The sequence below is a fragment of the Capsicum annuum genome, chromosome 2 (assembly GCF_002878395.1).
Source record: "Capsicum annuum cultivar UCD-10X-F1 chromosome 2, UCD10Xv1.1, whole genome shotgun sequence".
Lineage (NCBI taxonomy): Eukaryota > Viridiplantae > Streptophyta > Magnoliopsida > Solanales > Solanaceae > Capsicum > Capsicum annuum.
In genome coordinates this window covers 144,668,696-144,680,934 of record NC_061112.1, presented here as the reverse complement: position 1 = coordinate 144,680,934, position 12,239 = coordinate 144,668,696, and the positions used below count along the sequence as shown (strand labels likewise).

General features: G+C 36.1%; 2 protein-coding genes, 1 long non-coding RNA gene and 1 pseudogene across 3 annotated transcripts; 2 read left to right on the top strand and 2 right to left on the bottom strand.

The window, feature by feature from the left end:
• Positions 1–340: 340 nt before the first annotated feature.
• Positions 341–2,188, bottom strand: LOC107860217 (probable esterase KAI2). The gene is made up of 2 exons (XM_047407350.1): positions 1,432–2,188; positions 341–962 (listed from the first exon to the last, which is right to left on the bottom strand). The coding sequence occupies exons 1-2, from the start codon at positions 1,950–1,952 to the stop codon at positions 506–508; spliced, it is 978 nt and encodes a 325-aa protein (XP_047263306.1). The 5' UTR covers positions 1,953–2,188; the 3' UTR covers positions 341–505.
• A 187-nt stretch (positions 2,189–2,375) lies between these two features.
• LOC124896081 lies at positions 2,376–3,189 on the top strand. The gene is made up of 2 exons (XR_007052508.1): positions 2,376–2,720; positions 2,791–3,189. It is a non-coding gene; the product is annotated as an uncharacterized LOC124896081 (long non-coding RNA).
• On the bottom strand, positions 2,850–6,417 carry LOC107860216 (probable protein phosphatase 2C 78). The gene is made up of 4 exons (XM_016705491.2): positions 5,897–6,417; positions 5,113–5,495; positions 3,498–3,734; positions 2,850–3,305 (listed from the first exon to the last, which is right to left on the bottom strand). Exons 1-4 carry the CDS (start codon positions 6,141–6,143, stop codon positions 3,042–3,044), a joined length of 1,131 nt encoding a protein of 376 aa, XP_016560977.1. The 5' UTR covers positions 6,144–6,417; the 3' UTR covers positions 2,850–3,041.
• Positions 6,418–6,661: 244 nt separating this feature from the next.
• Positions 6,662–12,168, top strand: LOC107860218 (annotated as a pseudogene).
• Positions 12,169–12,239: the final 71 nt, after the last annotated feature.

Sequence of the window (12,239 nt, the reverse complement as noted above, 5' to 3'; positions counted from 1 at the left end):
AGAAGAGTAGCAAGAAGAAAGCTAAATTTGACGTGTGCCCTTAGGCACCACACCTAAACAAGTATTTCTTGTTGCTATCAAGTGTGAATATATATGTCTAGGCATGTGTATATTTGTTTTACTAATATAAACCTCTAAATTAGTACTTACATTTTAATTCGTTGTGTTAATAAGTCAACCACGTGTACTAGTATAGTGTTTCGGGTGTTTGAAAAAAAAAAAAAAGAGACTGCACATTTTTATCACAAGTTTTAATTTTTGGAGCATAATGAATTGTTCAACAGTTACACTTTAAGGTACATTATAATATAGTATAACAATTTCAGTTGAAAGGTTCAAATGAAAAACAAAAAATTGGCAACTTAATATTAGAAGTAGTGTCTATATATATATGGCCATTTTTTGACACTATCACGTGAGTAGTAGTAATTGAAAGGACGCCCCCAGATTTTCATTATCCTTTATTTGTTTACAAAAAGTTCAGAATAGTCCAGTATGTAAGAATTTAAGCATCACCATCAGCAGTAATATCATGCGCAATGTGTCGAAGCAATACGGGAATAGTAGCCTCAGGTGCGCTCAAATGCGGAAGATGACCTTCGGTTGACATGATTTCGACAATCGACTTCCCGCCCAGATTTCTGTGTAAATATTCGGAAACACTGACTGGCAATGACATATCCATTGAGCTTTGTATGATATGGCAAGGTACAGTAACGCGGGACAAAAAATGCCTTAGGTCGAACGTGAAAACAGTGCGGAAAACGCTGAGTGCTATGTCTGGTCTCATGTTGAATAAGGTCCTGCTGAATTCTTGTACTGCTACGGAGTCCATGTCGCCACTTACCACTAGTGGCGCAAACCCAGATATCCATGCCTTGTAGTTCGATTCCATCGCTTGACACAGTTGCTCTATCTCTTCCGATTCGAATCCTCCATAATAGTCATCCGTATTTATGAACCTAAGAGAGAAAGAAGCCATGTTGTTATGAATATATTAGTTATTAATAGTCATATATATAGTATAGCTTTCCCTGACTCCATTCCCAGTTTAATAATGAATCTTTCACTTATTTGATGGGCTGGTTAAGGAATTATTTATGGTTAAACTCTTCACAACTTATCAATGGATACAACCCTTTTGGTATGAATAGTTTATCGGTTTGGGCATGGATGTTCTTATTTGGACATCTTGTTTGGGCTACGGGATTTATGTTCTTAATTTTTTGGCGTGGATATTGGCAAGAATTGATTGAAACTTTAGCATGGGCTCATGAACGCACACCTTTGGCCAATTTGATTCGATGGGAGAGAAAGTACTTCCTTTGATCTATTAGTGCCACCGGAAAGTTCAACTCACCACCATTTACTACATATGGATATGGCTATGCCACTCACAGGGAAATAAGAGTGATCAATTTATAATCTCACCTTGGGGAAGCAGAAACGAGGATGAGTTTGGAGAAGAGGTCAGGACGAAAAATAGAAGCAACAACACCGGTCATGGAAGATAAGGAATGTCCCAAGTACACACAACAATTGATTTGAAGTTCCTCCAAAATGGCAATTAAATCATAGGCATAACCTTCAAGGGAAGAGTATCGATCAAAATCGAAGTACTCAGGATTCGTCGATCCAGCACCCATGTTGTCGTAAAGTACAACACGATATTCATTGACGAGGTAAGGGACAAGATGTTTCCAGACAGATTGGTCGGTGCCGAAGCCATGGCCGAGGACTATTGTCTTCTCGCCTGCGCCCAGAACTCTAACCTTGTGAGCTTCTCCAACTATTCCCATTTTTTTTGGTCTGATGTTTTGCTGTTCCAATTTTTTGACTTTAAGGTGGCGTGTGGAAAATGGAGACGACGACCCGCCAACTATATGGACTATAGAACGACTTGAGGGATTCACATTCACAAAACATAAGACTAATAAGCTAAGGCAAAGCATACTAATAATGGAAAAAGGACAAATTATTCGAATAGTGACGACCAAAATTGAATGAAGGCGTTACTAACATGTTACTTGTAAGCTTTGCTCATGTTTCAATTTGTTTGTCTGATTTTGACGTACGAGAATTGAAAATAAAGAATGTGGTTTTAAATTAAAGATGCGCAGAAAGTAGCCAAATGCATTTTAATCTTGTGCTCTTGAATTAAATATGATATGTGAAAACTTAATTAGAGTTCAATTGGTAAGAGAAAGTAAAACAAATAAATTGAAATGTACGGCGAATATCAGTAGGTCAGTTGGTTGTGGTACTTATTGTTCAATCCAAACTATCAATTTGTTTAAGTGCACCATATAACCACTCTTTTGATATTGGCCAGTCACTATAATCTAACGTGTTATAAATGTATATCCAACACCAGTTCAATTCAAATTCGTCTTCTCTTCTATCCTAATCTTCTCACTTTCTACTTTGCTTGTCTTAAAGTTATGTTAATATTTCTGGGATGAATTCTCTATACACGAATTCACATACCTCTACAGATTTTATCTTTAAAATAGACCCTTATGTATTTAAAAAAGAGGTCATTTCCCAACTCAAATATTGTGCCCAGGCAAATTTCGTCCAATGAATTTTGAAGCTCAGATGTTTCAAACCTGTGGAACTGAATAAACAAATGTTTCAAACCTGAGGGTCCAAGTCACGCTAGAGGGGAAGTGAGAACACTATTGATCCTCCCGCCGAGGAAAACAAATCCCAGAATTAAGGTGAATACTCATGGTTTATTGACTTGAAAAAACTGTAATTTCATTTCATCTAATAAACTTCATCATGCAGTTGTAGTATAATTGCCAGGGAAATACAACATATAGCTTTCAAGGAAAGAGTCAAAAACAGAAGCGAAAGCCCAAGCTCATTTTTCATCAGCTTAATCTATCAGCTACAATACAGAAGGTACACATATACATTAAGATATACGTACATGGCTGGTCCTTCTGATTGTAATCTAAAAGTATATAAAGAAACTTTCCAAGTCCAAGATGAAGTATTTACAAAATCGTATACCGTATACATGTATTAGACACTATTCATGGGGAAACATAAGATGTGTTCTCTCCTTGATGACCTGAGTTCAAGGAGTATATGTCAAGAGGGATGTTGGTGCCCTTAACAATATTCGATCCAGCATTTATGGACCTTCCAGGGTGATCCAAATACATTACTATGACTGTGATATCATCATGAATATGCCGCCTTTCCCCCTTCTCTAGTCGTGTGATGTCCTCGTATCTCATTTCTTTCTTCTCTGCAGCCCCCTCAAGGGCAGCTCTCACTAATCGTTTGGCTATTCCCTGGAGAAATGGGAAGAAAATATCAGCTATCCTATGCATTAGTTAATTATGTCCAACATGGATAAGTTTGATCACAGAATTGCTTCAAGTAGAGTAGTTATATAAGAGCCTAAGTCCAATTTACAGACAACAAAACGCTACTGCTTCTAGAAATTCAAGAACCTGATAGAACAGGAGGGGGTCGATACTCACAGTTCTAGGATTCTTCAAAACAATGTCCACAGCTTCTTCATCACTTAGTTGCTCCCATAGGCCATCCGATGCAAATATCAAAAATAAGTCTTCTGGTCTTATCTTCCGGATCAGTATAGAAGGCTCTGCTGACAATACAGGTCTTTTTAAAGGAATAGGATATCCATATTGTATGAAGAGAGGATCTCTGCTAAACTCAGGTTTCTTCAGATAGACATCACCAATTGATCTAGAAACCTGGTGCAAGCAAATAGGCAATCTTAGCTAGATGGATTTTCTCAAAACATAGGATACTCCCCAGACCCCAAAATTGGCTGCTAGCGAACTTTTAATGAAAATAGTCAGCTTCAGAATTTCTTTGACATCTTTCAAATAACAAAGAAACCTTGCTGAAGTTAAAATGAAGGATGCAAGATGGAAAGATGAGCATCATGCAGCCCCTGCTACATATTCTAGTTACCAAGAGATAAAAAAAATTGCTATTAAGTGGCCAAGGGTGAAGGGATAAAGAGGAAAGGAGATTCCTTTTTGTCCATACATAAAACAAAATTACTACTGGTGCAACAAAATGTTTGGGCCTTGATGTGAATCTCATAGGTGCAACTTATCAATCTTGACACTACCTGAATTGCTAAATGGATATGCATTGTACTAGACTGAAAAAGAGAAATTAATTTTACACAAGGTTTAAAACCTTAAAAAGTAGCCAATAACAGCATATTTATCTCCGAAAACAACTTGGCATACAACACTTTTAATGGATATGATCAACTTGATACAAGTTACCAACATAATCAGCATATGACGTGACAGTTTTTTTTATAAGGATTGGTTTAGAAGATAAAAGGAGAAAATTTAACGTACAGTCTATAACCTCAGAAACAGTAGATGAAAGCATATTTTGATGTGTAAACACAAAAAAGGTACCCAAGAAAGACTTGACATACAACACGTCTAAAGGTATGATCAACTTGCTGTAAGTGCACAAACATAATTGGCATATATAAAGTGACTGGTTTAGTAGCCTCAACTTTGAGTTCCCTAGAGATTTTAGACCACCCTCATAACATGCTCTAGTAACAAAAAGGTGAGCTTTTTCCAACTAAATAAATATAAATGTTTGTATTTGTGTGCGAGTACAAACCAGAGTTCAGAAAGAAAGACATTGGTCTTCTTTGTTGTCTAGCTTCCATATGTTTCTTACTTTTAGAACATATATTGAGCAGCCTCTTTAGCTTATCTTGATTGCTAAGAGGTAACAGCAGATCGCCCATTGTAAACTTAACGGAAAATCAGAACTGAGAATGAAATGAGATCTGATTATTTTCTCCTTCCACCATATGTCATTAAGATTGAATAGAACCTATTATCATATTGAGATATCGTCTAGTCGTAACAAAACCACATATCTGAAAAGGTCTAATTGGTCTTCATCAATTGGAGGTCTGATTCATTACCACTGCAGGTCTAAAAGGATGTATTAATTCTAGATAACTTAAACTGAATAACAGGAAGGCTAGTAAACAAAGTTAGTAACCTTGAATGAGTTAAAAAACTAATAAAATTGTCGACTGCATTAATAAGACAGTAGAAAAGAGCAGTTGATAACGGATACCTGAATTATACCCTTGATTCTCCAAACCCCTCGAGTGTACACCACGATGTAAGGATCATCTGGATGTAGTGCTTCTACCTCCTTCCTTACCTCCTCAACCCCAACATTATGATCTATAGACAAACGTTCTGCCAGAACTGTTGCAGAATCACCCGCCTTGCCAGCCTCCACTCTCCTGCCAAGCACTGCCCTGGAATCCCCAACGTTTGCTACATACAATCTATCTTTCGAAATTGCTCCGACTAGACAACAAGATCCTGCAGAAGCAATCCGAGGCTGATCCAGCCAAGACTGTTTCACCAAACAGAAAAATCCTTCCTCAACGTCATCAAATGCTTTCCTGATCACGTCCTCGGACAATCCTCCTCCTTCCAATGCAAGCTCTATAATAACCGAAATAATAAGGAAATGAAACACAATTCAATCAATATCAAGTGTTTCTAATAACATTGATCCGGACATTCAAAAGGTGAACATTTCTAGTATTTGAACAAGCTCAGTTCCTCTTTACTCTTCCACTCCACACATGATCAAATTAGTTTTCTCTCAGTCTTCCCTGATCAATCTCATGATGTTTCAACATAACAAAAAAAAAAAGCACCACAGAAACCAACAATCAAGAATTAAGTTACAAAAATTATATAGGTTAGAATTCTCCACCTAACAAATTAGAAAAATTGCACTAGCACACTTTTGCTGTTAGACCTATATATGACTGACAAGAAACAACAAAAGAGTAAAGGTCCTACAAGACTCGGAAAAAAAGATGGAGATTGGAGTTTACTTTGGAGTTGAGGGAAGAGATTGTTGTTGATGAAGCGAGAAGCTTGAGGGCCACCATGACCATCATAAACACCAACATAAGTAGCACTAGGAGTTGTAAGAACTTGACCTTGATCTTCAAGCAAAGAATTCGCCTGAACAACAGCAACAGAATATTCACCAGTGGCATGTTGCTTCAAGTCCATATGCCATAGGAGACCATCACCACCACCACCACCAAAGCAACTCCCAAAACAGGACCTTAACATCTCAGACTACTACTGCAACTTTGCAGCTCTTGGCTGTAGCCTGACAAGTTTTTTGAAGCAAAAAAATAAATAAAGAAAGACTGACGTATTTATTGGTACGCGGAGATTTCTTTTTGCTTCTTCTCTGCGCATTGGAACAAAGACTGATGACTTTGTTTTCCACAAGGAAGAAAAACAAGACGAGAGACTGGAACAGTAGAAAATGCCGTCAGTCGTGGCCCGCAAGAATTACGCGTGTGGAAAAAATGAACAAACTTAAGAAATTATCAGCCGTATATTAACACCACAGTGTGGAACATATGGTTGAATTTAAGGTGCGACACAAAGTAAACAACTAAGTACACTATAAAGTTAGACTAGACATACCTAATTGAAGCAATATTGACAAACAGAAGTTCAATTAATTGTGATTTATTTGAGATTTTCTTAAACATAATTGTTGTGGCAGGTTGTATTATTTTGTCATGATTAATAGATGTAGTTGGACGGTTTTAATCCTTAAACTTTTACAAACTTATATAATTTTCGTGCAATTTTGAGCAGAAATAATCAATAAAAGTTCGTCGATTCTTGCAAAAAGAATCATTGATTTTTCAACAGTGCCTTTTGATTTTTTTTATGTCGGTTTTATCTCTTTTTAGGGTTTAATTAATGTAGCTTTTGTGTTGCATATTTTAGGATTTGATCGGAGTTCCTTGGTGTTTATAATTGAACCTTTCTTTCATAATTTTATCAAATTTAACAGTATACATATTCTGCTGAAGACTAAAAGTGTTAGTTTTTGACAATTTTAAAGGACCAAAACTATTATGTGCATGTTTAATGGATGATTTTGAACTCACCCTCAAACAAAAAGGACCATATTTGTTAACTTGTCACAAACTTAAAAGACCAAAACCGGGACTATTTTTAACGCACACTTAAAAGTAAGGATCATTTTTGTCATTTTTTCTGAAAAAGGAAAAAGCAACTTTTCTGTAATGTGAAAGCGAACAAAAGAACATGCATTTACCAAAGCATTCATCAATGACTGCTGGTTTAATCCGACGAGCAATTTCTAGGGTTCAGTCATCATCTCCGGCTCCGGCAAAGCTACTAATTGCCTGAGCGCACACTTCCGACCCTAAATCCCGACAAGCACCCAACCTCAAGTCATTTCAAATTAACCGATGGAATCCAGAAAATCCCGGAAAACCGGAACTCCAAGAATACAAAATCGATTTAAAGGAATGCGGACCAATGGTATTAGACGCCTTAATCAAAATAAAAAACGAAATCGATCGTTCTCTTACATTTCGAAGATCATGTATGTGGTTCTTGTGCAATGAACATCGACGACTGTAACGGACTCGCTGGGAAGGAGATACCTCAGAGTAAGAGTGATAGTGCTAAGTTGGATGGGATGTGTGAGTGTATTCTCTGTGCTTGTTGTAGTACTTCATGTCCTAGTTATTGGTGGAATTCTGAGTCTTATCTTGGTCCTGCTGCACTCCTCCACGCCAGCCAACCGGTAATATTCCTGTTTTGCCTTTACACTTCGTTTGGATGATTGTTAGTTACGTATTGTTTCATAATGTATCGTATTGCATTGTATTCTGGTTATGTGTGGATCAAATAATTAGTTAAAGGTACCTATAGTCTGTAGGTAATGTGGTACCTCCTATGTTGATTGTAGCTGGTAGGTATCTCGTGAAGTTAGTGGAGTGACCACGTGTTGGTAAAGATTGTAACTTTTCTGGACAGGCTGGCGATAAATTTTGTTTGAACTGATTGTATAAGATTAAGAAAGTCGTGTTCCTTTAGATACTAAGTGAATTTCATTTTTATGAGGTGAAGATACATGTTGAAAACACTAACAACTTTCTGTAGAAGTTTGATAAATCATATGGTAAAAAAGAAGGGCAGCCCGGTGCACTAAAGCTCCCGCTATGTGCAGGTCCAGAGAAGGGTCCGACCACAAGGGTCTATCATCACAGCCTGACCTTGCATTTTTGTCAAAGGCTGTTTCAAGGCTTGAATGCGTGACCTCCTGGTCACATGACAACAACTTTATCAATGACATCCGGGTCATATGATGAATCATATGCTAAAGGATCTTATTGTATGGTAAAACCATGCAACTTTCATGGAAGTCTTGGTCATTGGATCTTATTCTGAGTTTATCATTAGACAACTTTGAAACACAATAATTTTGTCAACTTACTAATCCCGAATTGGTTCATTTCTCTGTTGCTTGTTTCTAATCTATGAAATCTCGTTAATTTGACTCCCAAGTTTAAGAATATCTTTTCACCATCTTGTTTTACCAATACATTTTTCAGCTTTTTGATTGTCATGTGGTTAATTTTTTCCCTGCTCTCCTCGCATAGAAAACATAACTAATGTGCCGATCTCCTTTGCATAAACATTGTGCACAGCTCTCTCATTCCCTCTGCTGCCTGCACCACCACAATTAACTGTTCTTCTTGGAGCATTCCGCTCCTATTGTGCTGATCCTTCCTCTTTAGAACAATCAGCTTTTTAACACTCAGCTGCATGGGTAGGCCTAGATTGTCTCGACTTATAGTCTGTGTTTTTATAGGAAATTAATTATATTTTGTACATAGAGACGCAGTCAGAGCACATGAGGGGGTGGGTGCAGTGGTTTAGAATATGTCAATTATTTTTACATAGATTCAGTGTGATTTTTGTTTTGGTTTGATGTTTTGATTATTCTTGAACATTCTGTTTGTAATGATAATATTAATGATAATTTTTCCTCTAAATCACCTTAAAATTCAAGTCTATGGCAACCTACATTAGAAGGCCTTAGAGCATCCATGATACTAAAATCCTGGGTCTACCACTGATTTGTTGGTAAGATTCAAAGAAATCGGCAAAGTGTTAAAAGTCCTTTGTTATTCTTTTTGTAAGTGTGAAAAATTTCACTTGAGGATGTAAAATGTTCAAATCACGTTCTAGGCTTCTTGTCATTCAAAAAGAATGAACGGAAAAAATAGATGAAAGGACCTTTTTTTCTCATTTAATTCAAAATTTGACTATATGTGTACAAGTATAAAGGACATGTAAAAGAGAAATGTGACAACTAATATAGGACGGAGGGAGTTAAAGGGAATATTAGGGGGATGCTAATACCTGGGGTAAAATTCAAGGGATGTTTTAGGTAGCATCTTTCGCAAACTGCCTTTGGAGCTATATGTTTTATGTGCTCAGAGATGTAGAACATTGTTTACCTAGGTCATTTTCATGATGAGGGGATAAGAGTTTTACATTTTTGTACTTGCCTTGATTCTCCTAAGAGTTTTGGATTGCTTATAAGTTGTCCTGCCCCATTAACCCTACTATCCATTGCTATGCCAGATGCTCCTCATTATTATCAGTACTGAAAAAAGGGGTTTTATTTCATCTTTAAATGTAGATGGATCATGGATAGCCGTGGTGAATATACTTAGGTTGTGTGACCCTGCGTATACTTGGGGTGTGGACCTTCTCATGACGCTGTGTGAACATGGTATGCTTTGTGCACCGAGCTACCCTGGTTTGAGATGAAAGGTGCATCTCTTCTAAATATAATACAGTATTTAGGATCATCTTAATAAATAATTCAATTGCTTCTAACAGGTTGCATTGATAAGTGAAGATTCTGAATAAGCCAATTAAATTATGTATATATGGAATTTAATTTATTATAGCAAATCAATTTTTCTTTTCTGAATTATTTATTAATGCTGTATATAAAGTTTCGCCTGAAATTATCTCATAAAACCTTCTCAATGATATTAATATTTTTATATAATCCATGGGCATGCTTTAGTTTGTTTCTTTTCCACCAAAGTCAAAGCACTAAAAAAATGAAAGGGACGGAATGAACGAGAGGAAAAAGTCCAAAGAAACCAGTAGAGAGAACACATACCAACTTTATATTTTTCAAATTCAAATTTGTTTAGCTGGTCAGCAGTCTTCTGGCTGAACGTTAGGTTCCGTTGAAATTCGATTTTGAAATAATATTCTACTTGCAATTTGATCATTGCTTGGAAATGTTTTATTTTATGTCCTGGGGTCTATCAGAAACAACTCTTCTATCTCTGAGGTAGGGATCTGATTTACGTATAACGTAATTCTTCCTAGACCCCATTTGTGGGCTTACAATGAGTAACAACTATGTTGTTGTTGTTATTGGAATTTGATCATAATCTTTCTAACAAATGTAATTAAACACTAAAAATTGTTACTCAGTCTGACATCTTTCTCGGTTTAGTAACCCAATTGACTTACCAACAATGTTTGTACTTGTGGTGGGATGGGTTCCCCCGTAAATGGGTAATATGCAGAGTGAATCCAGATAAGTCAGGATCTCAATACGGGTATGGTATAGGCTTGAAAAATTCCAATTAGGCCTCAAAATGGAAGAACACAGTAGTGTTTGTAGCTGAACAAAGTCCGAAGTGTAAGTTTGGGCCAGACGCCTGTGACACCAGGCCTATAAAAGCAAAAGAGCAACACGTCAGTGTTGATGTATGGTATAGGCTTCAAAAAATGAAGATTGCTATAAATATTAGAGACTCTAAATATTATCTAAACATTGATCATACTATAATATTCTCATATATATACAATAAACATCGTAAATTACTGTTCAAGAACTTGTAAATCATTTTTAAAATTTTCTTTTTTAACAATTAGTGAAATGTGAATTTGTGTTTAGTTGTCAAAGAGCTCAACCATTGATTTTAAGACAATCGATTCGGAGAATGTTTTGAGTAACGAAAACCATATGTTTAGTAAATCCAATGACAGAATGCTTCCAAAAAATAACTATAATGACAACCAAGAATATGTTTAGGTTCCTGTTCAATCATAATCAGTCCTTGTTAGCCAAGTCTTTATTCTGGAGAATCTATAAAATATCCCCAGGTACTATATACTAATTTCTAATGGTCCATTTCTCTTCTATTGTCCCTTTTAGTGCCACTCCAAGGTGGTTGTACATTAAATGGAAATCTATAAATGACACAAACAAACTTTTATGGTGCCTGAGTGCTATATGAAAATACATTAACCTGTGAATAATAAAGTTTTCAATTAGAATAACCTTCCGGTCAATTTTACTTGTTATTGTTATTAAAAATAATTGCTTTAAAATATTTTTTTCGTTTAACAAAGAATAATTGTTCATTATGGACAAATCTAAGTGAACCAAGGGAGGACACGCAAAAACAAATATCACAAGTAAAATAGATCGGAGGAAATAATTGTTTGGGGAACTTGGAAGAAATATCTCAATTTTCTTTTTCATTTTTTCTTTTCTTGGCAAGATATTGAAAGTATCTCAATTTTCATTGGATACCAAACTTTCACATTTATGGTTACTTAATACTTAAATATCACAGCCTCGTGGTTGAACATAAATTTGAAATAGCACCCCAAAGGGACTGGAAATTAAAATCTCCCATACAAAAAGTGGTAAACAAAATTCATGAAAGTTCACACTTTAATCATGACGAGCAATAACATTATCAACCACGCCACAAAATTCCCACCTCTATTCACTACACTCACAGCTTTCCACTCATCACGGCCTTCCCATCTTCAATTATTAGTTTTACTCGATGACAAAAAACAATGGTTATTATTTAATCACAATTCACATCAAACGCTCTTCTCTTTTTCTTTAATCATAGACAAAAAGTTATTTGTTGTGTCCGGAGAAAGATCGAACCACAAGATTTTATTGCTATATTCTACGAGAACATGTTTACACGAGTTGAATTCATTGCCTTTTACATGAGTTGAACTCATTGCCTTTTGTTGCACAATAATGACTTTATCCACCTTCTGTGCCGGAGAAAGTGCGAATCACAAGATTCTATTGCTATATTGTACAAGAGCATGTTTACATGAGTTGAACTCATACACTATCAGAAATTCTATATTTTCCGACAGCGGATGTAGTCGGAAAATAAGTCTTTTCCGACCACATTCCGACTGAATAGAGGTAGTCGGGAAAAAGCTTGTCGAAAAAATATTTCCGACAACATCTGTCGGAAATTTCCGACTACTACAGTCGGAAAATTTAAATTAATATTTAAAAATAAT